The sequence below is a fragment of the Cibotium barometz genome, chromosome 16 (assembly GCF_041138505.1).
Source record: "Cibotium barometz isolate CiBa-2024 chromosome 16, ASM4113850v1, whole genome shotgun sequence".
In the NCBI taxonomy this organism is placed as follows: Eukaryota; Viridiplantae; Streptophyta; class Polypodiopsida; order Cyatheales; family Cibotiaceae; genus Cibotium; species Cibotium barometz.
In genome coordinates, this window is record NC_141061.1 from 10,950,095 (window position 1) to 10,977,106 (window position 27,012).

General features: G+C 38.8%; 1 protein-coding gene across 1 annotated transcript in view; it reads right to left on the bottom strand.

Annotated features, from left to right (window-relative positions):
* Nucleotides 1-2,204: 2,204 nt before the first annotated feature.
* The window catches only part of LOC147630358 (uncharacterized), an 83,326-nt gene continuing 58,518 nt past the window's right edge, over nt 2,205-27,012 (bottom strand). The window contains exons 2-3 of the mRNA XM_086810799.1: nt 2,653-2,717; nt 2,205-2,336 (exon numbers count right to left, since the gene is read on the bottom strand). Coding sequence (XP_086666925.1) covers nt 2,205-2,336; nt 2,653-2,717 — 197 coding nt within the window. The remainder of the gene's footprint in view (nt 2,337-2,652; nt 2,718-27,012) is intronic.

The following is a 27,012-nucleotide window of genomic DNA, read 5'->3' on the forward strand; positions in this document are numbered from 1 at the left end:
CTTGATTCTTCAGCCATCCCTTTTGCCTCTAGCAATCAATTTGCAGCCATTACCATATTCTCCAATAAAGCAACCATCTTTATTGAATATCACTTGCAAATTCTGTTCAGCCATCTGTCCCATATATTTTACCATGAGTATGAGCACAATTTTTTGGTGGTAGACTTTAGAAGGAATCCTAAACTATGACATCATTCTTCAATACAGCAACCATCTTTATTGAATCTCACCTGCAAATTCTGTTCAGCCATCTGTCCCATATTTTTACCATGAGTATGAGCACAATTTTTTGGTGGTAGGCTTTGGAAGGAATCCTAACTATGACATCATTTTGGGATGATCGTTTATGCAACAACTCTAAATGATTTAAGATTGGGGCTTCAACTACATTTACCTACGGTAAATGTAATAGAGTGCCATAATGTGCATCAATTTGGCTAATCACTCCTATAGAGATGTGGCAAGAACTCCAATAGAAGACTTTGAGTCAGCGAGACAACCACTAGGGAAAAAACCTAATGCCATCTTGGTTAAGTTCCCATAAAGATGTGGATATTTAGAGGAAGGGTCAGAAAAAGGAGAAGATGAGTCAGCGAGACAACCACTAGGGAAAAAACCTAATGCCATCTTGGTTAAGTTCCCATAAAGATGTGGATATTTAGAGGAAGGGTCAGAAAAAGGAGAAGATGAGGAAACGAAGGATTATGATGGTTACATAATGGACCCATTACTGGAAGATGAATTTGAGCCACAAGGATGGACAGACATCCTAGCCACACTAGATGTTTATGTTAACAATATATACCCCACTAAGTTTGTTGATGACAAGGGTTATGATCTAATGTTGACAATGCAAATGATACAAGTAGTCCCTAAAAATGAGACTAGAAAATAAGAAAAATTATGGGAAATTAGACCATGCTCACTTATATAATGATATGTCTATCATTATACTTTTCATATGCAGGACAAAGTCCTCTTTGACAGATACTTGCCTGCTTTCCAAACTAACATGCAGGACATACATGACCAGAATCATTATACTTGAATTTAGGCAATCCAAGAACCACATCTTTCTGCTGCATAGATTTCAGCTTTTGTACATTAACATGGCCAATTCTCTTATGCCAAATCTCTACATCACGAATAGCATTTTCATCATGTGTGAACATAGCTGCTTTACGTTCTAGAATGGACGCATCCAAAGTGAACATCTTGCCATCCCTTTTGCCTCTAGCAATCAATTTATAGCCATTACCATATTCTTCAATAAAGCAACCATCTTTATTGAATCTCACTTGCAAATTCTATTTAGCCATCTGTCCCACAGACAAAAGATTCTTTGTTATTGACGGTACATGCAATACATCATGCAGGCTCTTTTTCTTGCCATTAGGCATCATCAATGGAACAATTCCTGTGTGTTGTATATCATGCTGGGTATCATCCCCAGTACATACATAACCATGTGAACCTGCAACCAACTCATCAAACCACTCTCCATGGGGTGTCATGTGATTAGAAGCCCCAGAGTCAATGTACCATCTCTCATCCTTATGCTATTTAGGTGCATTCTTAGACACATGCTGCATGGCAAACAATCTATCAACCTGCTCATCATGTGTACCACTAGAAGATGCATAGTGTCCATGCTGTTTGCCCTTTGTCTTCATATCTCTTTGCTTCTTGAAACAATCTTTTTCTATGTGTCCATATTTACCACAATAATGACAGTCTTTGTCCCTGTTAGATTGATCATTTGACTGCCATGATCCCGCACCTCTACCACGAGATGATCTCCCCCTACCTCTAAAGCCACCAAATCCACGCTGGCTTTGTGTATCTGTATCATGCCAACTACTCTGCTGTTTTGCTGACCATAGGTATTTCGAGTATCACCACGACCTTGAAATGAACGACGGCCTCTGCTACCTCTACCACGCTCGCTAGAGTATAAAACAGTGTCTCTACTCTGAGATGCACTGGAACCTATATTCAATCCAAGATTTACTTCTTCATGCAACAACAAAGCAACTAGCTCATCCCAATCAGGAGGTTCAGCTCTCACAAAAATAGACGTATCAAATGATTTGTATTCCTTGCCGAGTCCATTCAGTGTGACCGCAATCATATCGTCTTTCGGACACCTGTGATCCAATGGTGGCAAGCTGATCCGCTATGGTCTTCACCTCTGTAGTATAAACCTAGATGCTCCGATTACCTCTAGACATGTTCTTGAACTGTTGTTTCAATTGAATCTTCCTTGCATGTGTTACATTTCCATAGTTCTTCATGAGTATGTCCCATGCATCCTTTGGAGACTCACATCCAGTAATCTGTATTGCCATAGCATCAGAAATACATAAAGAAAACCAATGTAGCACTTTGCATGCTCTTTCTGCATTGCCTTCTTTATAAGGTACAAACTTAGTGTCAATTTCACACCCATGAGCAATCTCTGATTTAAAAATTAGCCTAGATGAAGAGGGTTAACAGTGCCACCCCTAATAAGTTTTGGCTAAAGGACTTTCTAGAGCTCACTAGCACCAAAACCATAGGTACCCTTTTATGCAAAGGTGTGCTAATAAGACAATAGCTCCCTCTAGTTACAAAATCGGACAGGAGCGAATAATAACTCCTACAACACCTTACGTTACAACCGTCTCTTTCATGAACTTGATCATTTCCCCCTTCAGAAAGAAGGAAAAGCCTACGCTCTGGTACCAATGTAACCTTAATGTTAATTTCTTATAGTAATATTATTAGTTTTAAATAACAATTGTAGAAAATTAACGTAACCATTTCCAAGCATCATTTATGATTAGCTTATTCAATTGTAGTTTCTGCACTTATTAGTTTTTAGCCTTATCTTAATGCATGTGACCTATAGCTCATTAGCATTCACACGCACATGCTATCAAGCTAAAATAGAGCGGATTACTTAACCTTTCTAATACCATCTTTGATTAAAAGAAAGAAAATCTTAGCGTGTTAAACATTCATTGAGTTTAACCATTATTAATCTTTGCTTATAGATTCATGCATAGCATTTACTAGCTATCATACATGAACAACCACACATAGAGGACGCTAACAGGGGATAACCACTTGCTCCTCTAACACATGCATGACAACATAAATAAAGAGAAATTGCACAAGATAACACGATGAGGGCCGCATTTATGAGGATGGCTCCCCCTCGAAAGGCTTTGTATTAATCAAGTGTTTAAAGCTTACATCATTAAAGGATGGCTTTTACTTGACTTAATATGTCTTAGGGACTATGGAGGCTAAGATCTCCATAACCCCTTGTCGGGCGACTACTTCCTTGGGCACCTGCAAGCTTTGTTCTCCTCTTCTCAAGGCCTCAGTGATCACAAAGGATCAAGAGTTCCTTCGGAGAAAAGGAAAAGGAAAGAATCATAATCAATGGGTTTATGAGCCCTTATGGTTTAATTACTATAGATTAGACTAAGTAAGAGAGAGAGAGAGAGAGAGAGAGAGAGACTACCAAGGAGAAATCACTTGCTTACCAGGGGAGAGCAAGAACCAAGCTTATATACTGTAGATTAGACAGACAGACAGAGAGAGAGAGAGACTACCAAGGAGAAATCACTTGCTTACTAGGGGAGAGCAAGAACCAAGCTTATATAGACATAGGGGATGAGGGGAGCTTTCACTAGAGCCCTCTCATGCATGAATTGGCACCCCATACATGAAGTTGCAGCCACTTTTCCAACTCGAGTTGGAAAAGTGAGCTTTACTCTCACTTTTTCACCTAACAGTAGGTGAACTCCACAAAAGCAGGCCTTCACCCTACTTTTTGTAGGCGTCTCCTTTTGGGGTGCCTTGGGGCACAAGCTAAGCCCCAATCCCCATTGTCTGGCCCTAATTTGGTCCTTCCAGCCCATCCGCCCATGGTTCTAGCCCTTGTTCCCACCCCGGCAGCCATAATTTAGCCGTTTCGAGGTCATATTTAACCCGTTTTGACTTTTGGAAAGCATGACGAAGTCTTGGTTAAATTTCCTAGGCTCTTTACTTGCATTTATTATTAGGCACTTCACATTGCCCACATGCACTTGTTTGCAGCCTTATCCCCATAAGCTTTTCTAGTGTTTCTCTCTCTAGAGTGATCAATTCTAGAGAGAGAAAGCCATTTAAAAGCTAAGATATTCATCAAAATTAAATTTTGATGACACAAAAAGTGCTCAAAAGGTTCAATATGGAGAGCGAGAAGGGATTGAGTACTCCATTACCTCCATATGTGAAGTTAAGCTTGAATGACTATCCTAAATCTAATAAGGAGAAAGCTGAATTTGCAAAAGTGCCCTATTCATCTATTGTGGGGAGTTTGATGTATGCAATGATTTATATGCACCCAGACATTGCTTTTGCAATGGGAGTTTTGAGTAGATTCATGTCAAACCTTGGCAACAAGAAGCATTGGGAGGCACTCAAAGGGGTCATGAGATACTTGAATAGTACAAAGGACTTGTGCATATGCTTTGGAAGGCAAGAAACAAGTGTAGTTGGATACACAGATGTGGATTATGCAGGTGATATGGACAAGAGAAAGTCCACATCAGGCTACATCTTCATTTTCACTAGTGGTGCAGTTTCATGGAGATCTCGATTGCACGATTGCACAGTTATGTCTACCACACTAAGGAAGAATATGTTGCAGCTTCAGAGGCATGCAAGGAGGCCATTTTGCTTAGTCATCTAGTGGGAGATTTGGGTATAACTATTGAGATGCCATTGTTATTGTTACATTGTGATAGTGTGAGCATTATAACTGTTCAATTAGCCAAGAACCCCCAATGTTTCATGTGAAGACAAAGCATATAACTGTGAAATTTCACTTCATTCGAGAAGTGCTTGAGGACAAGCACATGCAGCTTGTCAAGGTTCACACATATGATAACCTTGCTCATCTACTAACAAAGGGCCTACCATTGGAGTGCTTTGCATATTGTCGTGCACTTATGGGTTTGAGATAGATTGTTATCTGATAAATGTATGTACATATATACATAGATACCCCGGACTTAAAGGCACATTGTCCTTTAAGTGGGAGTTTGTTGGGGTGTAAATCCTAATGTGCTAGTCCAGCCATACGAGGCGGCCGGACAATAACATTGACCTATTCTTTGTATCATATAATAATAAGGACTCACACACCCTAGCCAACATTGTGGCAAGGAGTCCATACGTCTTGTATCTCTCTTCTCCTCCTTCACCTCCATCTCCATGCACACACACACACATGCTCCGATTATGCACTTCAATCTCCATCCATTCAAGATTAGTCATACCCTCTGGCTTAACACCTTGTAGCTTTATAGGTCTGATCTGCTTTTTCTACACCAACACATTGAAGATCATCTCCTTCCAAAAACTTAGTATCATCTAATATGCTTCACAGACCATAGAAAATAGCAACCTTGACTCCCCTCTAACAGGAGCAATTTGTCAACTAGAAAACTGATCTCGCAGCACAAAAATTGCTCACTCTGAATGACTAACTCTGTCACCATCTATCAATCAATGTGTCAAATTCTGACTATGGCATAAAATGGCATGTGGATATGGAGAAGAAACAATGATACAATATCGAGAAAGCAATATGCAATCCAATCACTAATCCAGCCACATAGCCATACATCCTATTGTTGATATAGATAATGGGGATGTCAAGGGATTGCTCTAGTACCTAATCCACCACCATACTCCTACACCACGCTCAAAGTATAGCAGCTTCACGAAACCTCATAATGACCCTCAACAAAAGGCTATGCAACTGCCAAATGCATCCACCACATTGAATATATATCCACAATAAAAGTCTCTCTTTCACAATTGCTATTGTAGTTTGTCTGAAGAACTAAGCGGACCCACACGATCTGATACATACATTGTGAATATGCACAAGATAACACTGCCTACACACCAAAAGCCTGTCTCTGATAGCAAATGTCTGCAATACGCAGAACACTTGTGAGCCTTAAGAAGCTCACAATACTAGTACCTTCAGCTACAATATGCAAACATGCATGAATGTCGAGAATCTACACCACGAATTCTACAATCTGCAAGAATGTTGATATGAAGCAATTGATCTACCACTTGGAGATCTCGATCCTTTAGATTTTCCCTTGGCATAGTGGATAAAGACCACCAAATGCAAAAAATGTAGAACTCGGCCTATTCAGAAAATGACGAAAGTGCCTACGTAGGCATTACAGAGGCCGAAATGGTTTCGAATGGCAAAAAAAAAAGCATAGCAGCCCTGTGGGCTATGTTTTGCAGTACTTACGCTCCTTTGTATGCTCAACAAATCTCAACCCAATCTGAGATTTTGACCCTCCCTGCGTGCATGCGGCGTTGCTGCCTGGAAGCTCCCACCTCCCTTGATACTAGTTGAAGTGCAAAAACGGAGCGTGTGTGTGTGCACGGAGATGGAGATGAAAAAGAAGAAGAGAGACACAAGATGTATGAACTTCTTGCTGCAATGTTATAGCTAGGGTTTGTGAGTCCTTATTATTATATAATACAAAGAATAAGTCAGTGTTAGTGTTTGACTGCCTCGTATAGTTGGACTAGCACATTAGGCTTTACACCCCAACAAAGCTTTGGATTAGAGCTCATGTATAGGCAAAGTGGAAACTAGTCCACGATGGCCTACCAACAATTAGAAAGAGAGAGTATGCTCGATCCAAAGATTAAGAGAGATATAGAGGGTATCAAGTTTCAAGTATTTTAATATTATATTTTCTTATAAAGAAAGAGAAACAGAGAGAGAGAATGTGTGTGTGTATGTGTGTATGCAAATTCCATGATGGACTTTGTAAATTGTGAGATGCTAAAGGCTTCCCGAAGGCACACCAAATAGCTTTGATTTGGTGTTCAATGAAATCAATTTCAATCTTAAAATATTTCAATGTTGATTTTTGTGCCCATCAAAATTTAAGAATTTAGTAGATTTTTACACATTTTAGTGTATTTTTTGAAGGGTAGAGTGTTTTAAAATACCCAAATGTGGGAAAAATGGCTGACACCTTGCCTGCCACAAGAAGTTTTAGACATTTTTCCACTACCATTCCCACTTTGCAGAAGCTCAGGACAACATCGTGAGCTTCTATAGACTCTGTCCCCACTATACCTAGCTAGGTGTGCGGAGCCTCGTTTGGAGAAGCTCATGATGTTGAACATCATAAGGAAACATAAGGGAAAGGGACCTCTTTCCCACATGGGAAAATGCCCAAATTTTCCTTTTTTTTAAATGCTCAATCGAGAATTAATCACAAAATGCTACATCTAATAAAATCAAAATTCAAAACATAGGTTTTGGTGTCTCTCTCTGTCTCCTCTCTTAAGAGCGCGCGAACAAATACATCAGGTCTCTCTCTCTTTCTCTCTCTCTCACACACACGCGCACACACACATACACAATTTGAAACCCTCATTCTGATTTGCATAGTCTCTCTGTGTGTTAGGCACTCCCTCTACTTTTGAATCGCATGATCTCTCTCTCTCTCTCTCTCTCTCTCTCTCTCACACACACACACACACACACACGTGGCATCGCCCATCACTGATGAAGAATTTTGTGCATCGATTTGATCTCTGCCATTTTCCAGTTCTCTGTGGGAGATAAGTAATGATGGGTCTTAAAACATCTAGCTTTGTTGGCACCATGTCTTTCTTCCCATCAGACAAACACACTTTCCTTAAAGCCGGTTTGCGCAACTTCCATTACAAACAATCTCATTGTATCTTCCATCTTTGAGTGCTTCATTGACAGAGCCATCAAAGCTGTGATGCTTGCTCAGACAGGAGCGTTTGGGGGCTTTTCGTGCTAGGGGGTTGGGCACGCTCTTTCACAAGAAATTTAAGCAAATTCCCACTTTGGAGATCACTTGCCACCCACGAGTCTTGAGGGGTGATTAGAGAATGTGTCTGTTAAGCTTATGCAGGCAAGATGCCATAATTCTCTCTCTCTCTCTCTCTCTCTCTCTCTCTCTCTCACACACACACACACGTACACTTTTTTTTTTGTAAAACCACTGTTCTATTATCAATATAGAGGATAAATGAGGCGGATGAACATCGTGCGTGAAGGCATTTATGCCAAGAAAACTAAAAACAGTGAAGAAAAACCTCAAGCTGACAATCATCTATCTCGTCCATTTTCCGACAATCATAGCCTTTCTCTCATCATGGAGAAAGCTCTGTTCTATTTTGTTGTTTCATCAGTTTCTTTTGATTGATGATGACCAATGGATATATCCCTTGGTATTACAGGTTTTGTCTCAGAGGCCGTTGTGGCCTCTTTGCATATGTAAAAATAAATCAATCTCTCTCTCTCTCTCTCTCTCTCTCTCTCTCTGTTTAGCCTTGTGCTCATGTCCTTGCCCAACCTTGAGCTGCTTAGCATCATGCTTGTGTCCTTGCCCATCACCCCCTCAGTCTCTTGCTGCTTTTGTCGCTGCCCAGCACGCCCTTGCCTACCCTTTGTGTTTCTCAACTAGTGCTCGGCCAAATCAGTCCACCCCCTCCCGCCCCTTGCATTGCCTCTCCCATCAGTGTGTTGCCTCTCTGCCCCCTCCCTTCATTGCCTCTCCAGAAGCCCCCTCATGCGCTTCTTCTGTGTAGTTTTTCTTTGAGTTCTATGGCTATGGCGATCCTCAATGTGCACCTGTGTGCCACTTCGAACTCCCGACTTTCAACAATTGCCTGTTTGGTGCTCTTAGATGTCGTTTGCTCAAAGATCCGTTGCACTATGGACGTTTTCGTGAGCACAATCGTGTATGGTTGGATTGATGGCCACACACCCTCATGTTCTGAGATTTGGCCTTTTGAAGACGTCCTCATAAGCTAATTGTGTATGTCAGATTGTTGGCCACGCACCCTATGTTTTGAAATTTTGTTGATAGCCTACCTCTTTTTCAAGACAGGGAGGAATTCCTATAGACTCTCCGAGTGCTACAACATAATCTTTAGGCTTCTACATATGCACACTCACTAGATCTAGATCACCCATAGTGGGAGACATGCAGTAGAGCGGGAGACCATGCAGGAGAGGTGGGTGATGGACAGGTTAAACAAAGATCAGAGGTAGAGAGAATGAAACAAAACCCAACCCTCTAGCACCACTACTAATGTCCCCTTCTATTTCCATATATCAAGATAGCTTTGTCTTCCTCAGACATTAGGCAATCTTGCTTGCTTAGTTTCACATATGACAGCAATGGAGTTCTTGATGCCTTCCCCCTGTCCATATTGAAATGTTGCAACACTTTGTCAATATACTCTAATTGAGACAAATAAAGCAATTTCTTTGATCTATCTCTATGGATACGCATACCCAGTATATGACTTGCTTCACCCATGTCTTTCATGTCAAAAGATTTTGCCATCTTTGACTTCAATGTTGAAATCTCTGCCAAATTTTGCCAGCAAAAGTAACATGTCATCTATATACAACATGAGGATCAGTAAACTACCATCCTTAGCCTGCTTGGTATATAGACAATGATCAATCTCACTATGCTTATAGCCCTAAGAAATAATGAACATATGGAACTTGTGGTACCATTCCCTTGGTGCTTGTTTCAAGCCATACAGACTTTTCCTAACTGGCATACCAAGTGTTCTTTCCCTTTCTCAGCGAATCCTTCTGGCTATTGCATATATACTTCCTCATGTAAATCTATGTCGTCTTGACATCCATTTGGTGTAAAATCAAAGCATCTTTGGCAACCAATGCAAGAACACATCGCAGAGTAGTCATCTTGACCACCACTAGAGAGAAAACCTCATCAAAGTCAATACTCTGCTCTTGCTTAAAGCCCTTAGCAACTAACCGTGCTTTGTATTTTGGTTGTCCATCATGAGGAGTAATCTTATACCTATAAACCCATTTACAAGGTAAAGCATTCTTGCCTTGTGGGGCAGCTTAACCAGATTCCATGTCTGATTCTTATGTAGTGCATGCATCTTTGATTACATGGCTAATTACCATTTCTCTAAATCTGCCACTTGCACCACTTCCTTGTAACAAGATGGCTCCCCGCAATCAGTCCAACATGATGTAGTTCATAGAGGGAACAAACCGATTAGGTGGATGTGAGACTAGTTCAAATCTACACAATGTAGGTGGCTCAATCAACCACAGCCTGCTATTTCACTCTAGTCTATACAGGCTCATCCTGATCTTTAACTTGCAGTTTTGAAGTACTACGTGTGTAAGATTCCTCCCTAGCCTCTCAAGATGTCCAGCATCTTCCCGTGTAATTAAATCCCTCTTCAGAAATATAAAAGATCTTGTTTCTAACTGTTTTAACCTAGTGAGAGAAAATATTCTCGAGAGAGAATATTCAGATTTTTAATATTTTTGGATAGAAAAATATCTCATCTTATTAAAATGAATTCTCCTGAAACAAAAATTCAAAAAGAACTTTCCAATGTGTAATTGAAATTAATTGGAAATGGGTATAAAGGACCTTAGCCTAAGAGTCTAGATTTTCAGAAATTTTTGGATTATAGTCCAATTAAGGTTCCTATGGGCCAATAAGATCAATCCATGTGTGGGGAGGAGATAAATCCAATTTGTAAAAGAAATTATCCAAAAATGAGTAAATGCTCACATAAGATGAAGAGTTGACTATGTACAAGGTTTATTAGTAAGAAACTATGAGTAATATAAAAAATATGAGATATTTTGGGTATCCAAAAATGAGTAAATGCTCACATGAGATGAAGAGTTGAATATGTACAAGGTTTATTAGTAAGAAACTATGAGTAATATCAAAAATATGAGATATTTTGGGTATCCAAAAATGAGTAAATGCTCACATGAGATGAAGAGTTGAATATGTACAAGGTTTATTAGTAAGAAACTATGAGTAATATCAAAAATATGAGATATTTTGGGTATCCAAAAATGAGTAAATGCTCACATAAGATGAAGAGTTGAATATGTACAAGGTTTATTAGTAAAAAACTATGAGTATTACTAAAAAATGAGATATTTTGGGTATAATGATTCCATTTTGACACATATGTAAGGAAGGGGAGTCCCTTAAAGGAGGTGCATACTTCACATGCTTGAATGAGTTTTAAACTCAAAAATAATGTGATATTTTTATCTCTCCTCTCTCTTGAACCAAACCAAATCAAAATGGAACCAAACCGAATAAAAAAGAAACCAAACTAGGTCCAAATCTAGTCCAAATTCAACCAAACTGAAATTTAGAAAATTCTAGAAATCAGTTAGCCTTGGTTAGAGCCTCTCTCTCCTATAAATAGAACATGAGTCCTTTGAAAAAAATAGGAGAATTTTACTATATTAGAATTATGTTGAAATAATGCTAATTTTTACTATTCTCTAAAATTCTCTCCAAATTGATGAAATTGGAGCTTCCCTCTTTCTTCAATCCCCATTGGTGGCTCCATCAACATACTAAACCAATTGATTGGTTGGGGGCCTCTACCGTGAACAAAGAATCAAGCAATTTGTAAGGTAAATGATGAATTTTGATCTTTTCTATAATTTCTCAATGCTTCTCTCTTCTCAACCCCTCTCAAGCTTGAGAAGCTTAATTGGAATGGTTTTTGAATGCAATTGAAGTTAATTGATGAATGGTAGTAAAGAATTACATATATTGAGGAATGCTATTGTGTTTAAATGATGAAAGATAGTAAAGAATTACATAAATTTTTATTTATGCTTAATTCTAATGGTTTTTATGTAATTTCTCTCTCTCACTCAAGAAATGGTCATACTCATGACCTATCCAATTGAAGCTTTTCATAAAGCTTTTCCTTAATCCAAGATTAATCTATGCTTGAGGCTAATTTAATGGCTTTTTTCTATGCTTTTAGTTTATGTATTTCATGAATATTGATAATTCAATCCATTATGGTTAATGATCCAATTAGGGATCATCATTCTAATCATTCTCTTAATGATAAGCTTTATATTTTAAAATAATTGAGATTTATCAGTCATAGCAGCGGAGCTATGGCAAAATTTTTGTAAAAATTACACATAAAATAAATTCATTCAAAGTATGAAAAGAGGACTTCCTACCATATTTTAGGAATTATCATCCTAGATTAATTGAAAGAATTTCATTGTAATCATAGAAAAATTGATTTTTATATTATGCATAATTGATTTTCATACATAAAGGTATGCATAAAAGATTATTATTTTAATGTAAAAGTGTTACTTTTATCATATTTGGATTTCATGCATAGAGGTATGCATAAAAGATTTTTATTTTAATGTAAAAGTGTTACTTTTATCATATTTGGATTTCATGCATAGAGGTATGCATAAAAGATTATTATTTTAATATAAAAGTGTTATTTTTATCATAATTGAATTTCATGCATAGAGGTATGCATAAAAGATTATTATATTAATGTAAAAATGTTACTTTTATCATATTTGGATTTCATGCATAGAGGTATGCATAAAAGATTATTATTTTAATGTAAAAGTGTTACTTTTATCATAATTGGATTTCATGCATAGAGGTATGCATAAAAGATTATTATATTAATGTAAAAGTGTTACTTTTATCATATTTGGATTTCATGCATAGAGGTATGCATAAAAGATTATTATTTTAATATAAAAGTGTTACTTTTATCACATTTGGTTTTCATGCATAGAGGTGTGCATAAAAGATAATTATTTTAATGTAAAAGTGTTACTTTTATCATATTTGGATTTCATGCATAGAGGTACTATGCATAAAAGATTATTATTTTAATGTAAAAATGTTACTTTTATCATATTTGGATTTCATGAATAGAGGTATGCATAAAAGATTATTTTTTTATTATAAAAGTGTTACTTTTATCATATTTGGATTTCATGCATAGAGGTATGCATAAAAGATATTTTTTATACTAAAAGTGTGATTTTCATCATAAATGGATTTTATGCATAAATTAGATACATAAGAGAAATTCTTTAATTCTAAAAGTGTAATTCCTACTAAATTGAATCTATGCATAGGAAGTTGCATAAAAGATTTATTTTTAATTCTAAAGTGTCATTCTCATCTAAATTGAATTTATGCATAGGAAGATGCATAAAAGATTGATTTTTAATTCTAAAGTGTCATTCTCATCTAAATTGAATTTATGCATAGGAAGATGCATAAAAGATTGATTTTTAATTCAAAAGTGTCATTCTCATTTAAAAAAGAATTTATGCATGGGAAGATGCATAAAAGATTGATTTTTTCGAAAGTGTTAGTCTCCTTAAATGGAATTTATGCATAAATAGATGCGTAAAGAAATCTTATATCAAATATAAGAATTCCCTTGTATTCTATAAATAGATATGGGAAGTGATAGGATGTGATAAGATGTATATGAGATGTGATAGGATGTGATAAGAGGAGTATGAGATGTGATAGGATGTGCTAAGATGAGTTAGGATGTGATAAGATGTGTATGGGATGAGGTAAGAAGTGTATCTGATGGGATAAGATGTATATGGGTTGTGATAGGGCGAGAATGGTGTGATGTGGATGAATGAATGGGGATGCGGATGTGGATGTAGAAGGGGATGTGGATGTATGCATGGAGATGTGGATGTAGAAGGGGATGTGGATGTATGCATGTAGATGTAGATGTATTGATGTGAATGTGAATGTGGATGTGGATGGATGCATGGAGATGTGGATGTATGGATGTGAATGTGGATGTGGATGTGGATGTATAGATGTAGATACAGATGTGGATGTATGTATGTGGATGTGGATGTATGAATGAGGATGTGAAAATGGATGTATGCATGTAGATGTGGATGTATGGATGTGAATGTGAATGTGGATGTGGATGTATGCATGTAGATGTAGATGTATGGATGTGAATGTGGATGTGTATGTATGGATGTATGCATGTAGATGTGGATGTATGATTATGGATGTGGATGTATGGATGTGAATGTGGATGTGGATGTGGATGTATGGATGTGAATGTGGATGTGTATGTATGGATGTATGCATGTAGATGTGGATGTGGATGTATGGATGTGAATGTGGATGTATGGATGTGAACGTGGATGTGTATGTATGAATGTGGATGTGGATGGGGATGTGTATGTATGAATGTGAATGTGGATGTGGATGTGGATGTATGGATGTGAATGTGGATGTGGATGTGGATGTATGGATGTAGATACGGATGTGGATGTATGTATGTGGATGTGGATGTATGAATGAGGATGTGAAAATGGATGTATGCATGGATGTGTATGTAGAATAATGAATGTGAATGTGTATGGGAAATAATGTGTCGTCGATATGAGTGAATGGATGAGAATGAGTACACATATGAATGGAATGTGGAATAAGTAATGTGGACTGAGGAGGGATAATGTGGACTGAGGAGGGATAATGTGGAAAGATGAGAGTTTATTATAGTAAACTGTTTGTAAATGACTGTTTTATGTCAAGAATGTTGGGGAAGCATTTTGACCATCTTGTGGATTAAGGTCATGGAGACCTAACTGATAAAGTTGCAACTGCTGTGACAGAGAGTCAATGGAGGACGTCTCGCGTAGCAAGGTCGACCGAGGTCTTGACCAGCCTCGGTTCGATTTAAATGATGAGCTTCCGATACGGTGGATGAGGGATCAAGGAAGCGGCCTATGAGTGAAGCACGAGGTGACCTGCGAAGGATCCTAGAGGGTGCTGACCATACGGTGCTCGGGCTCTGGGTCGCCGAAGATACCCACACGTGTGTCGTGGAAGATATTGGAATAAGGAGTAAGAGTTGTTTTCTGAAACCGGGCATGGATCTCGTTGATTGACCTTGCTGGTCCTCAACGGATGAGTCCATGGCTCTTTTATATGGATCTGTTGGTTGATCTTGCTGATCTCCCACGGAGATTCCATTTTGTTATGTGAATATATTGCCGGTTACTATGAGCTAGGAACTATCGAAAAGGCCCCTGAGAGTGAACAGGTGGTGAGCGTTCTGGTTGCTAATGATGCCATAAGTACACCGATGAATGAATGATTAGAAATATGGATTCAACCAGAGATTTTGAGGATAGTGATCAATGGCATAATGGTTTCATTTAAAGTTAGCTGATGCTGAGAAAAAGGCAATTTTATATTGGGTGCATAAGTGGTGTGACTAGTTTTATGTTTGTATAAACTTCCGGCTAGGAGGCCTAGGAACTCTTTTCCCTGGTACCCGGGACAAGACCTAACCAAATTCCTAATTGGATCCTATCACTACAGTGGTTGGGCGGTTGGCTAACCCATGGGACTGGATGGGGTTAGGCTGGACTGATGGATCCGTAAATTGAGACTCAATTTCTGTTATTACGATAGATAAAGTAAATCCCGGATAGTAATTGTTTTATGGATAGGAATCAACGGCTGTTGATCCAAATGCAAGTTTCTTCCTTGATCTGACCGAGTATCTTTATAGGTGCAGTCAGATCAGGTTGATTCAGTAATGGTCTTGACTACATTAGAGTAAAAAGTTTACCTAGTGGAATCGCCCGTGCTTTCCGGGTAAAGGAAGTTTTTTCGGGTTCGGTTTTGGAAAAAACCGACGGATTAGTCTCTTGTCCAGATATCCATGGACGAGGCCCCAAGTGTGGGACCCTGCCCCGCGCAAGAAGTGCTACTTCTGCTACTAGCACCCCGAATCCATTGCGTGGTAGGGACACGGATCTCACAACGTGTACTACATCCATCTTCCTGGAAGATAACTCTCCTGATCTCCTCAGTCTTTTCTGGTTTTGCATGAAACTTGGCTTCATTGAAATACACATCATTGCTACGAATAACCTTTCCTGGACTCAGGATCCCAAAGTCGATATCCCATCTCACTTGATTCACCATAGCCCAAGAAAATGCACTGTCTTCGCCATCACTCTCGCATGGAGCAACTGCAAATCATGTCAGTATAGCGGCCTATGCAACAACGCATATACATTGTCAATACCGTAAGGGACCGATAGCTATGGACAGTCGGAGGCCAAGCTAGATTGTCAGTCTAGGTGAATCAAACAGGCCAAACGCAATGAGAACATTCATGTGAGCTCAAGCATGAACCTATGGATAGTGATCACTAATATGCTAATGAGAGATAGTCCAAATCAACATTTCATGACAAGTAATGAATACCTAAGCTACCAGGACTCCATCCATGCCTTTAGAATCACCAGATGATGCAGAGAAATCATGATTCAAGTGCATGACGTAGGTAGAGAGCAAGAATGCAGTTCTACAAGGATCCGGCACACTAAATCATGATCCCTATGCATACACTAGTGTCCTAAGATGTAAGGAAGCTACTCCTAAGAGATGGTCCAAATCCAACAACGTTTCGGTACCAAAATAGACACATGACACAATCGCATATCACACAGAAAAGTGTCAAGAAAATGACGATTTGATCTAGATCCTCAATCTACAAGTCGTAAGGATCCCAAATGTGATCTTATGTCGAAAAATGGTGTTTCCAACTAACAGCGGCTACGGCCACAAATAGTTCACACGCACATACGATAACTACGATGCACACATATACTCATACGATGCATGAAGCACATCAATGTCAAGCATACACATTAGAGAACACATACATGAAAGCTCAATGAAAGATAGTCACCCGTTTGCACGTAAGATGCGCTAAGAAGATCACCGCAAACTTTTGACGAGCTCAACTCTTTACTTCTCTTCAAAACTTACACAGGAGAATGGTCCTTTCAAATTACAAAGTGCCGGTTTATATACCCAGCAATGTTGGCTCAAAGTATATCATCCTTATATTATCAGAGGCTCCTAATCTAGCTCATATTTACAAATTGGAAGCCGTATTAGCCCCAGAATTACAAAATTGACGGGATTTTTATATACAATGGTAGTTTTCGCCGATAACATTTTACTTTGTAGAACTTGGCGAAACATCTCCCTCCCACCTAATTCGATGTCCGTCCTCGGACAGTGTAGTAGTGCCCTTGGTCTTCAAAACTAGGGTAGCAGTCTTCAAAAAAGTTGTCATCCGAATGGACCGCGGGAGAGGGCGTAGCTAGTGGCCTTGCGAACCTCCTCCTAGCGTAAAGATTCCTCGTGCTGGCATATTGCCTGATGGATGGGGTCACTTTCTTTTGGTAGACTATCGACCTGGAACTAATGTGTGAAGTGGGGTCCATCCTGTCAAAACAAGCATGTAAACAAATTCTGGCTTTTCCCTGATCAAATCTTGTCCAAATTTGACACCAAACATAGCTTTGAGCTGTCCACTGTACGCACAAGCCAACCATGATGTCACCTTTTGCAGATCAGCCCACTGGTGACACAAATGCGTTTGTGTCACTCTAGTAGTTTTTTGCACTCTGAGTTTGGCATCCAATTTGACGTGTACCCTACATGCTTTGGTTCAATTTTGGTAACTTCGAATATCCGTATCCCCTTCAAACATGAGTTTTCATGTTTTTGAGCGTTTTTTCCAGTCGTCTGTGATTGTGGTCCTTTCTTGAGGTGGCAACTTGAAAATTTTTACATGGTTAGTTCCACCTAGGTTAGATCTACCTTTTATGTGGTTGGATGTGAGTTTGCATTTCCGGATCTTAGTAGATCTGAGAATCTGCGCTATGGAGTCTTTTCAATAAAACTGACTATATCTGCTACTCCACTTATCATTTTTCACATGCAAACACATTTTGATGATCCCCAGGACATGTTTGACCTACTGATGATGTCAGATCTCCAAAAATCCCCCGCCTTGATCACATTTGTGTCAAGCAGATAGATTTTTGCATTTTTTTCTACTCTACACTGTTTCTCTTTTTCCTGGAGTTCCCCGGTACCTTCGGTTTTTCATTTGGTTTTCTAGATCTTGAAAATTCAGTACCTTCTATCATTAATAGCTTTCTGTCGCGCCTTTTCTGTTGGCTTCCAAACATCACCGGCTGATTCTTTGCTTTATGTGGGTCCGGCATTTGAAGACCGTTCTCTTTTTTGAGCTTGTCTTTGAATTTTCTATGATTTATGATTTTTTTAAAAGAAAGAACGGCTAAAAATAGTAAAAATTACTAGAAAAATCTAAAAATTATCTACTCATATCAAAAATTATATAATTATATACAAAACAAGCACTGTGATTTTTCTCACAGATTTAACTCTATATGTAGTCCGTATCGCCATTATTTGGCATATTTTGTGCATTTTTGTGCATCTGGCCTTGTTTTTTTCCACAAAAAATAAAAGAAAAGAAAAGTAAACAAAAAAAGCAAAATAAATTCTCAGCAACATTGCCCAACGTGTGTGTGCATATGCATTTAGTACATAACTCTATAGTAACACACACTTCTCATCTCACGGTTGACCTGTCTCGCACTCGTGCTCCCCCCACCTAATCAAAGCACTACGTGCGAGACAATCGGTTATGGTCCTAGGAGTGTGTAAGGGTTTCAAAAGATAGTGCCTTATACAAGGTCATGTAATTCGACCCTATGTATGCATTGAAAAAACAATGCAAGCAAAACATGCTGTGCAAGAAACAAGGTCATGGTACGATATGACCCATGGGCATTTGCTGACGAGGCTGACATCTACCTAAACTAAACTAAACTACACTATATATAATAATTTCTAATGGTGCTTTGTCACGTAATTCACTTTGAAGCTTTGTTGTCTTTAGGGCATTGTAGTGATAAGCTCATCACATATTATAATAGAAGAGTGGCCACAGCCTATAAATGCACGAGCTCTAAAGTTTCATTGCCATGTGTTCCTATTATAGACGCTTTTCATAGAGAAGTTTTCTATAATAGCAGGTCCTTTCTTGCACGACTTAACTAAGAAAAAGGTTAAGTTTCAATGGACTACAAGGGAGAATACCGCCTTTAAGGAGCTTAAATCAAACCTTATGTCGCAACCACTTTTAGTGCTTCCGGACCTTACCCAAGACTTTTGAGGTGCATTGTGATGCTCGTGGGTGGCGATAGCATAGGGGCTGTACTTTCTCAAGAAGGCCACCCTATAGCTTTTGAAAGTTGCCACTTGCAAGTGCAAGAAAAGACTCTTGGAATTTATGAGAAAGAGTTGCTTGCAATAATTCATGCTCTAAATGCATGGAAGCATTATTTGTGGGGACTCCATTCATTATTCGAATGAATCATCAAAGCATCAAGTATTTTATGACACAAACTATGCTTTCTGATAAACAAATGAGGTGGGCTAATTTTCTTTCACAATTTCATTTGAATATTGCTCACATTCCAGGGAAACATAATGCGGTGGCTGATGCACTCTCTAGGAAACCTATTGTGTTAATGCAATTTCTATTGCATATAATCTCATGACTTGACAAGCATGATTACAAAAAGTATGTGCAAGATAGTGACTTTGCAAACATAGTAGAAGAGTTAGAGAGTGGCAAAGCCCATGAATTATTCTCACTAAATGAGGGATTTCTATTGCATGGCTCCTGCCTATGCATTACACAAGACCTACGTGAGAAGGTTATGTACGAATCCCATGCTCCTCCTTATGCAGGGGCATTGCGAAATTCAAATTATGACACAAGCAATGGAAACTTATTTCTATTGGCCCTCTATGAGGAAAGATATCCAAGAGTATGTTTCTCAACGCCTGGTATGTCAAAGAGTTAAATATGATAGAGGGAAAGCATGAGGATTATTGCACCCACTACCTATCCCTCATGCCCCTTGGCAAAGTATTTCCATGGATATTATCTTTGGATTGCCAAAGTCTATCCATGGCAACCCGAGAATATGGACTCTAGTTGATCGCTTTAGTAAACAGGCACATTTTATACCTATTAAAAAGACTATCAAGGTGCATCATATGGCTACATTGTTTATTTCCCAAATTTTCAAGTATCATGGACTACCAACCTCAATAGTCTCAGATAAAGATCCACGTATGACAAGTCTCTTCTAGCAAGGACTATTCAAGAATCTTGGTTCAAGGCTAAATTTCTCGTTGGCCTATCACCCACAAATGGATGGCCAAAGTGAAATTGCAAATTCCTTAATACTTGATTTGTTAAAAAGTTATGTTGGGGAGGTTGCAGAAAAGAATCAATGAGAGAAGTATCCACCTTTGGTAGAATATGCCTATAATAATATGGTACATACTTCCACTAGTAAATCACCATTTGAGATAATAGAAGGAAGATCAAAGCCTCCTCTTATCTTGACAACAATGAAGCAAAATATATTTGCTGCAGATGAGTATATGAGGGATATTAAAGAATCCTTCCAAAAGATCAAGGAAGCTATCAAAGCTTTGTATAGCAAAAGCAAAAGAGGCTATAGATAAGCATAGAAGGTCATTAACATTTAAGGAGGATGATTGGGTCTTTCTAAAATTCTCTAAGGCCCTACTAAGTCATACTACGAGCAAGGATTAGCAAGGTGAGCATACGGGCCACCAAAAGTTTTATACTAAATTGGCCAAATGATATTATGGACCTTTCTACATCCTTAAGAGGATTAATGAAACCTCTTACCAATTGAAGTTACCAAGCCATTGGCATATACAAAATGCCTTCCATGTGAGCCTTCTCAAGCCATTGGCATATACAAAATGCCTTCCATGTGAGCCTTCTCAAGCCACTTAAGGGCTCGCCTCCTACAGGGCCAATACAAGAGGATCCTCCAATATTTGATGAACAAGAGGAAATCCTACAACCGGAGGCCATCCTTAAGCATGAACATAATTTTTTGAGAAATGGTAAAGTTTTACGAAGGTATCTCATAAAGTTTAAAAATTATCCTCATGAAGATACAAAATCGATGCAGGAACCCTAACTCAAATACTACACTACACTCTTGCAAGAGTATAAATCTTTACATGGATTGGATAAGGTATAAAGATATCAATGTAATCACAGCTTAATGCAAATGTTTTCCTTTCTATCTTTTTATGTTGTTGCATTAATGTTTAATTTTGATTGTGTACACAAATGTTTAAAGGATCTACTTAGTGATGACTTTGTCACCTAAGCATCTGCTAGATTTACTATCTAAACCAAGAATGTGATCATCACTCACAAGTGCATGCCGAGTGAAAAAGAGTATCTAAATATCAACTTAGCAATGATTCTGTCACCTAAGCACCTGCTAGACTAGCCATCTAGTCTAGGAAAGTGAGCTATCCTCAAATGTGGATCGTGAGTATAAATGGGCTCTCATTTCCCTAAATGTCAGCATAGTCAAGGACGACTATGGCTTTAAGAGAGTGGTAATGTCATCAAAATTTAATTTTGATGAATTCTCTAACTTTTACATGACTTTCTCTCTCTAGAATTGATCACTCTAAAGAGAGAAATACTACAAAAGCTCATGGGTAAGGTTGCAAACAAGTGCATTTGGGCAATGTGAAGTACTACAGATGAATGCAAGCTGCAAACATTTCTAGGATATTTAACCAAGTCTTTTGTATGTTTTTCAGAAGTCAAAACAGGTTAAAAATGACCCTGAATAGATAATTTATGGTTTCTGGGGCAGGAACAAGGGCTGGAGGCCAAATTGTGGGTAGACAAGTGGGATTATGGGTTTGCTTGTGCCCCAAGGCACTCCTACATGAGGCACCACCAAAAAGTAGGGCTAGGCTCTAGTCTTGCTTGCAATTCACCTTTTCCAACCAAATTTAGCTTCTAGGATGCTTTTTCCAAAAAGTGGGGGCAAAAGTAGCCCTATCTTGGTGTGTGGGGTGCCAATTCATGCATGAGGGGGCTCTAGAGAAAGCTTTCATCATCTCCTACACCTATATAAGCTTGGCTCATGCTCTTCTCTTGCCATATGGTAACTTTTCCTTGGTAGCTCTCTTCTTAGCTAAATTTACATTACTTAAGCCATAACGGCTCATATGATCATTGGTTCTAGATTATATCCTTTTCTCTGTAGGTACTCTTGCTCCCTTGAGATCATTGAGGCCTTGAGAAGAGGAAAACGAAGCTTGTAGGTGTCCAAGGGAAGCAACACGATAAGGGGTTATGAAGATCTTAGCCTCCATAGTCCCTACAAAGAATTAACTCAAGTTTAAGCCATCTCTCTTTGATGTAAGCTTACGAGAACTTGATTAATACAAAGCCTTTCGAGGGGGGCTGACCTCATAAATGCGACCCTCATTGTGGTGTCCTGTGCAAGTTTCTATTCTTTGTGATTGCTATGCATGTGTATGTGTTCAAGGAACAAGTGGCTAATCTCTGAAGCACCCACTATATGCTTGATTCACATGTTATAATCACTTAATGATTTTTCTTTCTTTTATGAAGATTGCAACTGGTAAAGCTAAGTGGATTGCTATGGCTCCATCATGTGTGTATATATTTGTGAATGCTAAGGAACCAAGAGTCATAGACTATGGAAACAACCATAAGAATCATTAAGTGCGGGTGCAAAGATTATATGTGCTAATCATTAAGTTTATGCTTGGCTATGGTTACGTTGATTGATTTGCAATTGTTATATCGTAAAATAAATAAATTGCAAACAAGAAATTAGCTATTAAGGTTACAAAGTGTTATGGTTCTCCTTCCTACTTTTGGTCATGCTTCATGAATGCAACTTATTAGACTCCTTCATTACATTAGCTACTTCTATGCAAGTGCAATGAGCCATCTCAAGATTATCAGGAAATTTTAAAGCATCCTCACTTCAACAACCATGAAAATTAGGAAAAGCACTAGCCATGGTTACCAAAGTTGTTTTTTTTTCTCTCTTTTTTTTTTTTGCTTTTTTCTCTTTTTATTTACTAAAGTCTTCTACCACAAAATAAAAATAAAAACATCAAAAGTAAGATCATAGTTGATGATAGGCAAAATAAAGGGCTCTACTGATGCATTATTGGTAGCCAATACACTTGATCCAAACATCCTAAGTATATGTTGTTAAAATCAAAACTTTGTGATAATGATTACATGGATATATTTTCTTAAGGTAGCTGCAAAAATGGCATACTAAGTGGATGCCTTCTTTGGTCTATCTAATCAAAAGTACTTAATACCAACATAGAAAAGCTTGCTAGAATCCCCAAAATCTTCTTCCACTTATAATCAATTTATTTTTAAAGCAAAATGAAGATATATATGTTATAAGAAGTGTGATAGTGAATAATGGGAAGAATGAAAGGGTGAGGGGATGCCATAATTTCTTGCAAAAGCTCAACACCAAACAATTGAACAAACCTTTGATGGAAAAATACCTTATTATCTATACGAATTTGGATTGTAATACCAAGATTTGGGTTCAAATTTTGAAGTGTTGGTCATGGATTTGGATTCATGGGTCACAAATCATATGAAAATGGGTCACAAATCATATGAACATGTGCATCAGTCTTATAAACTGAAGAAAATATGCTTGAAATCTCCTCACCGGGGGTACCAAAATTATAAGAGGTGCAAAAATGGGATGGCCTCTAAACACTCCCACTATGCCAAGCTCATAATATAAATCACGTTGCCATTTTAGATACATCTCATATAGCGACGATTGATACTGATATAAAATAATAAAGAAAGAGAAGGGATGGCCTCTAAACACTCCCACTATGCCAAGCTCATAGAATTTTTTGACCTCAGGAGTGCAATGAGAAAGAGAAAAAAGATCCATGTGATAGGAATATGGAGAGATATGGAAAGTAAGTGGTAGAGAAGATAAAGAGTGCTCATACCAATGGATAGAACTAATCACACAAGTAGAAAGAGGGAGAGAGAGAGTCTACCAAATTATCTCACTTAGCATTATATGGGGTAGCATGTGATAAAGGAGAATGGAGTTGGAGATGGGCACTTCTAAACCCACATCATAGTCTACATGTGAACCAATGTCGTGTGCAAGGGGGTGGATAGCATGCATGCACAAGGGTGCCAAAGAGACTATTGTAGGAGGGATTGAAGCGAGTTATCACATGTGTGAGGGCATAAGAGGCACAGGGATGTCACAAAAAGGAGGGCATCATAGTAGGGACAAAGGGCACAAAGTGAGGCATTGGAGACAAGGAAAGACGTAATCTAACTTCAGTTTCAGCTTTTGCAAGGTAGACGCAAGCACGGCTTCCACAATAGCAAGGCAAAGGTGAGCACTACAAGGCTTTGACTTCAGCAAAGTGGATGTGTCAAAGTCAAGTGTCATTTTGAAGGCATTAGGGCCCAATACAAGGGGATTACCATGGCCAATTGTGGGATTAGTGTGATGGCAATGGGCTTGTAATTGTAGGTAGCAATTGTGGGTTAGGCAACGAATGATTGCAACTATGACATCGCCAATCACGAGAACAAGGCTATAGTGAGAGAAGAGAAGAGAGGGGAGAGAGAGAGAGAGAGAGAGAGAGAGAGAGAGAAGGTAGGTGGGTGTTTATGTGTGTTAAGGTGTGGAGATTTGGGAGGAAAGGCATCGAGAAGTCCAAGAGAAGAAGTGCAAACCTTAGGGGAAGTTTGAGGTCTATAGGGGCCCTTTAAGATGCCATGTGATTAAAAGGTTATTAAGGAAAAGGGCCAATCATGTGATGCCATGTATACAAAAATGTTGGGTGATTAAAGGTGGTCAAAAGATTCTCTAGAAGATGCCTTTTTGTACTTTTCATTCCTAAAAAGTGGGGGGAAAGTTTTTGAAATTTCGGACATCCATAACTTCTACATATGAGCTCAAAATTTGTCAGAGATTAGAGATCCAGAATCTACTCGCTGAGCTCTTTCCATAGATATGTCACATGATATGGTTTTGCCCACTCAATTTTAAATTCAATTTTGGCAGGAAACTTTGAAATTCAAACCTCTAGCCATTTGAAGAACAAGAAGGTATCTAAAGTCAAAGAAACTTAACATTTTAACAAAAAGTCATTAAAATCATAATATGGCAGCTTAAAGGGCCCCTATAGACCTCAACCTTCCCCTAATGTAGCTAGAATAGTAGTAGTAGCAAAACAAGAGTGAAGGGGGGGAGTAGTTGAGGTAGGTTGCTTCATACATCAAGAGCCAAAGGGGAAGGGAGTGTGCCAAAAGCCACCAAAGGGAAGGCAAGAGGATGAGATGCCTTAGAAGCCAAAGGGGATGTAGGAGGAGGCCAAGCAGAGGGTGTGGTACTAAACAAAAAGAGAAGGCAAGAAGAAGGTGACTGGTGCTTTATAAAAACGAGGGGCCAAGTGGGGACAAAGATGAGCAGTGATTATAGCCATAGAGAGAGAGAGAGAGAGAGAGAGAGAGAGAGAGAGAGAGAGAGAGAGAGAGAATGCATGTTGCCTCCCTCGGATCTCCCATCTCCACCCCCACCAAACCCTCCAAATGCGCATACAAAGGGAGAATTTTCAATTGTAAAATCAACACACACAATTCTTTCATCGAGATCATTACATCCATGCGCTCCTTATAGTAGACTCTGCTTCTTTAATTCACACGAAACTTACAAAACCAAAACCTATAGATCTTCCTTTCTCTCAATCTAATATCACCCTAGCTTCAAAGATATCCCCATAGGATGATAATGCCTACAGTGCATTCTCATCAAGTGACGATGAAAGTCCTCCAACAAAGTTGTTCTAGTTGATATGAAGCCAAATCCATGGAGAATAGCTACTGCACAAATGTTCTACGAGCTCTTAAGCCAAATCCATGGAGAATAGCTACTGCCTCAAATGTTCCACTAGCTCTTAAGGCAACCCAATAATAATCTCTATAGGCTTTAGAAAGAGGAAATAGCCATAGTAGCATAGAGATACTTTCCTTTTAAGGAGAAATCTTAGCCTTCAGCAAAAGTCTTACGGTGCAAGAGAGGATAAGGCTCTTTTTGGGGAGTGAGTAAGGGGGGAGGGGGGGGAGGGAAGAAATATGGAATCTCTTCCTCCCACCAAGATCACCAAGCTGTAAAAGGAGGGGTAGACAAATTATAGAGAGAGAAAATGTAGAGAGCATAAGAAGAAATGCTTCTTATTATGTGCATACAACGGTGGCCCTTTATACAAAATGATGGGTTGATTTCTTACATCATTACTTATACTAGCACTCCCAATCTTTTAAGAGCATATTCACATAGAAAATAGTCATCTATAGGAATATTACTACAACAATCCAAAAAATTTTGGAGACGATTATCTTGATGAAGAAGATTAGGAGCAGGAGTTAAGGACCAAACACAAGGAAGATGCAAGTGCAAGAAAATGGGAAGAAGATGAGGCAGCCCAAAAGAGGCAAGAAGAGGAGGATTTGAGAAGAGAAAAAGAAGACAAAGAAGAAGTAGCCTATAAACAAGCCACGAATGAGCTGAACCATACATGTGATCTAAAGAAGAAAGAGTGGAAAAGCATCAGCAAGGCTAAAGAGGAGGAGTTAGTCAAGAAGAAGAGTTTGGAGGAACAAAGCAATAAAGATCACCAACAAAAAGTTGTTCCTTTGGACAAGCATTTGGACAAGTTCCATGTCCTCTCTGGAAACCAACCCAAGAACACACTGCAAGGTAGTCATCTTGACAACAGAAGAAAATATCTCATCAAAGTCAATGCCCTAATATTGCTTAAAGCCTTTAGCAACAACAAGTCTTGCCTTATACTTTGGTTTGCCATCATTAGGCATAATCTTCATCTTGTAGACCCATTTACATGGTAATGCTTGCTTATCCTTAGGCAACTTCACCAAATCCCAAGTCTCATTCTTAAGCAGCAACTCCATGGTCGCTCTCTGAGGATTCAGCAAGAAGAGCTGACTGGGGAGGTCGAAGAGAAGGAGGCTGGTGTTGGCGCTAGCTGAAGGTGCTCAGGTCATCGAGGAAACTTAGGGAGAGAAGAGAAAACGTGGCAGCTGCTGGTGTGCGCAAAGGGTCTGCCAAAGAGACGTGTGGGCTGGAGAATTTGGTAAGGGCGCTGATAGGTTGGCGCAGCTGCTGTAAGCGCTGCTTCTTGGTGGATAGGTGTGTTGTGTGCAGCGCTGTTTCAAGGTATAACTAGTACTTGATGGCTACTGTCAAGAAGCTTGACCACACACATACGTGCACCT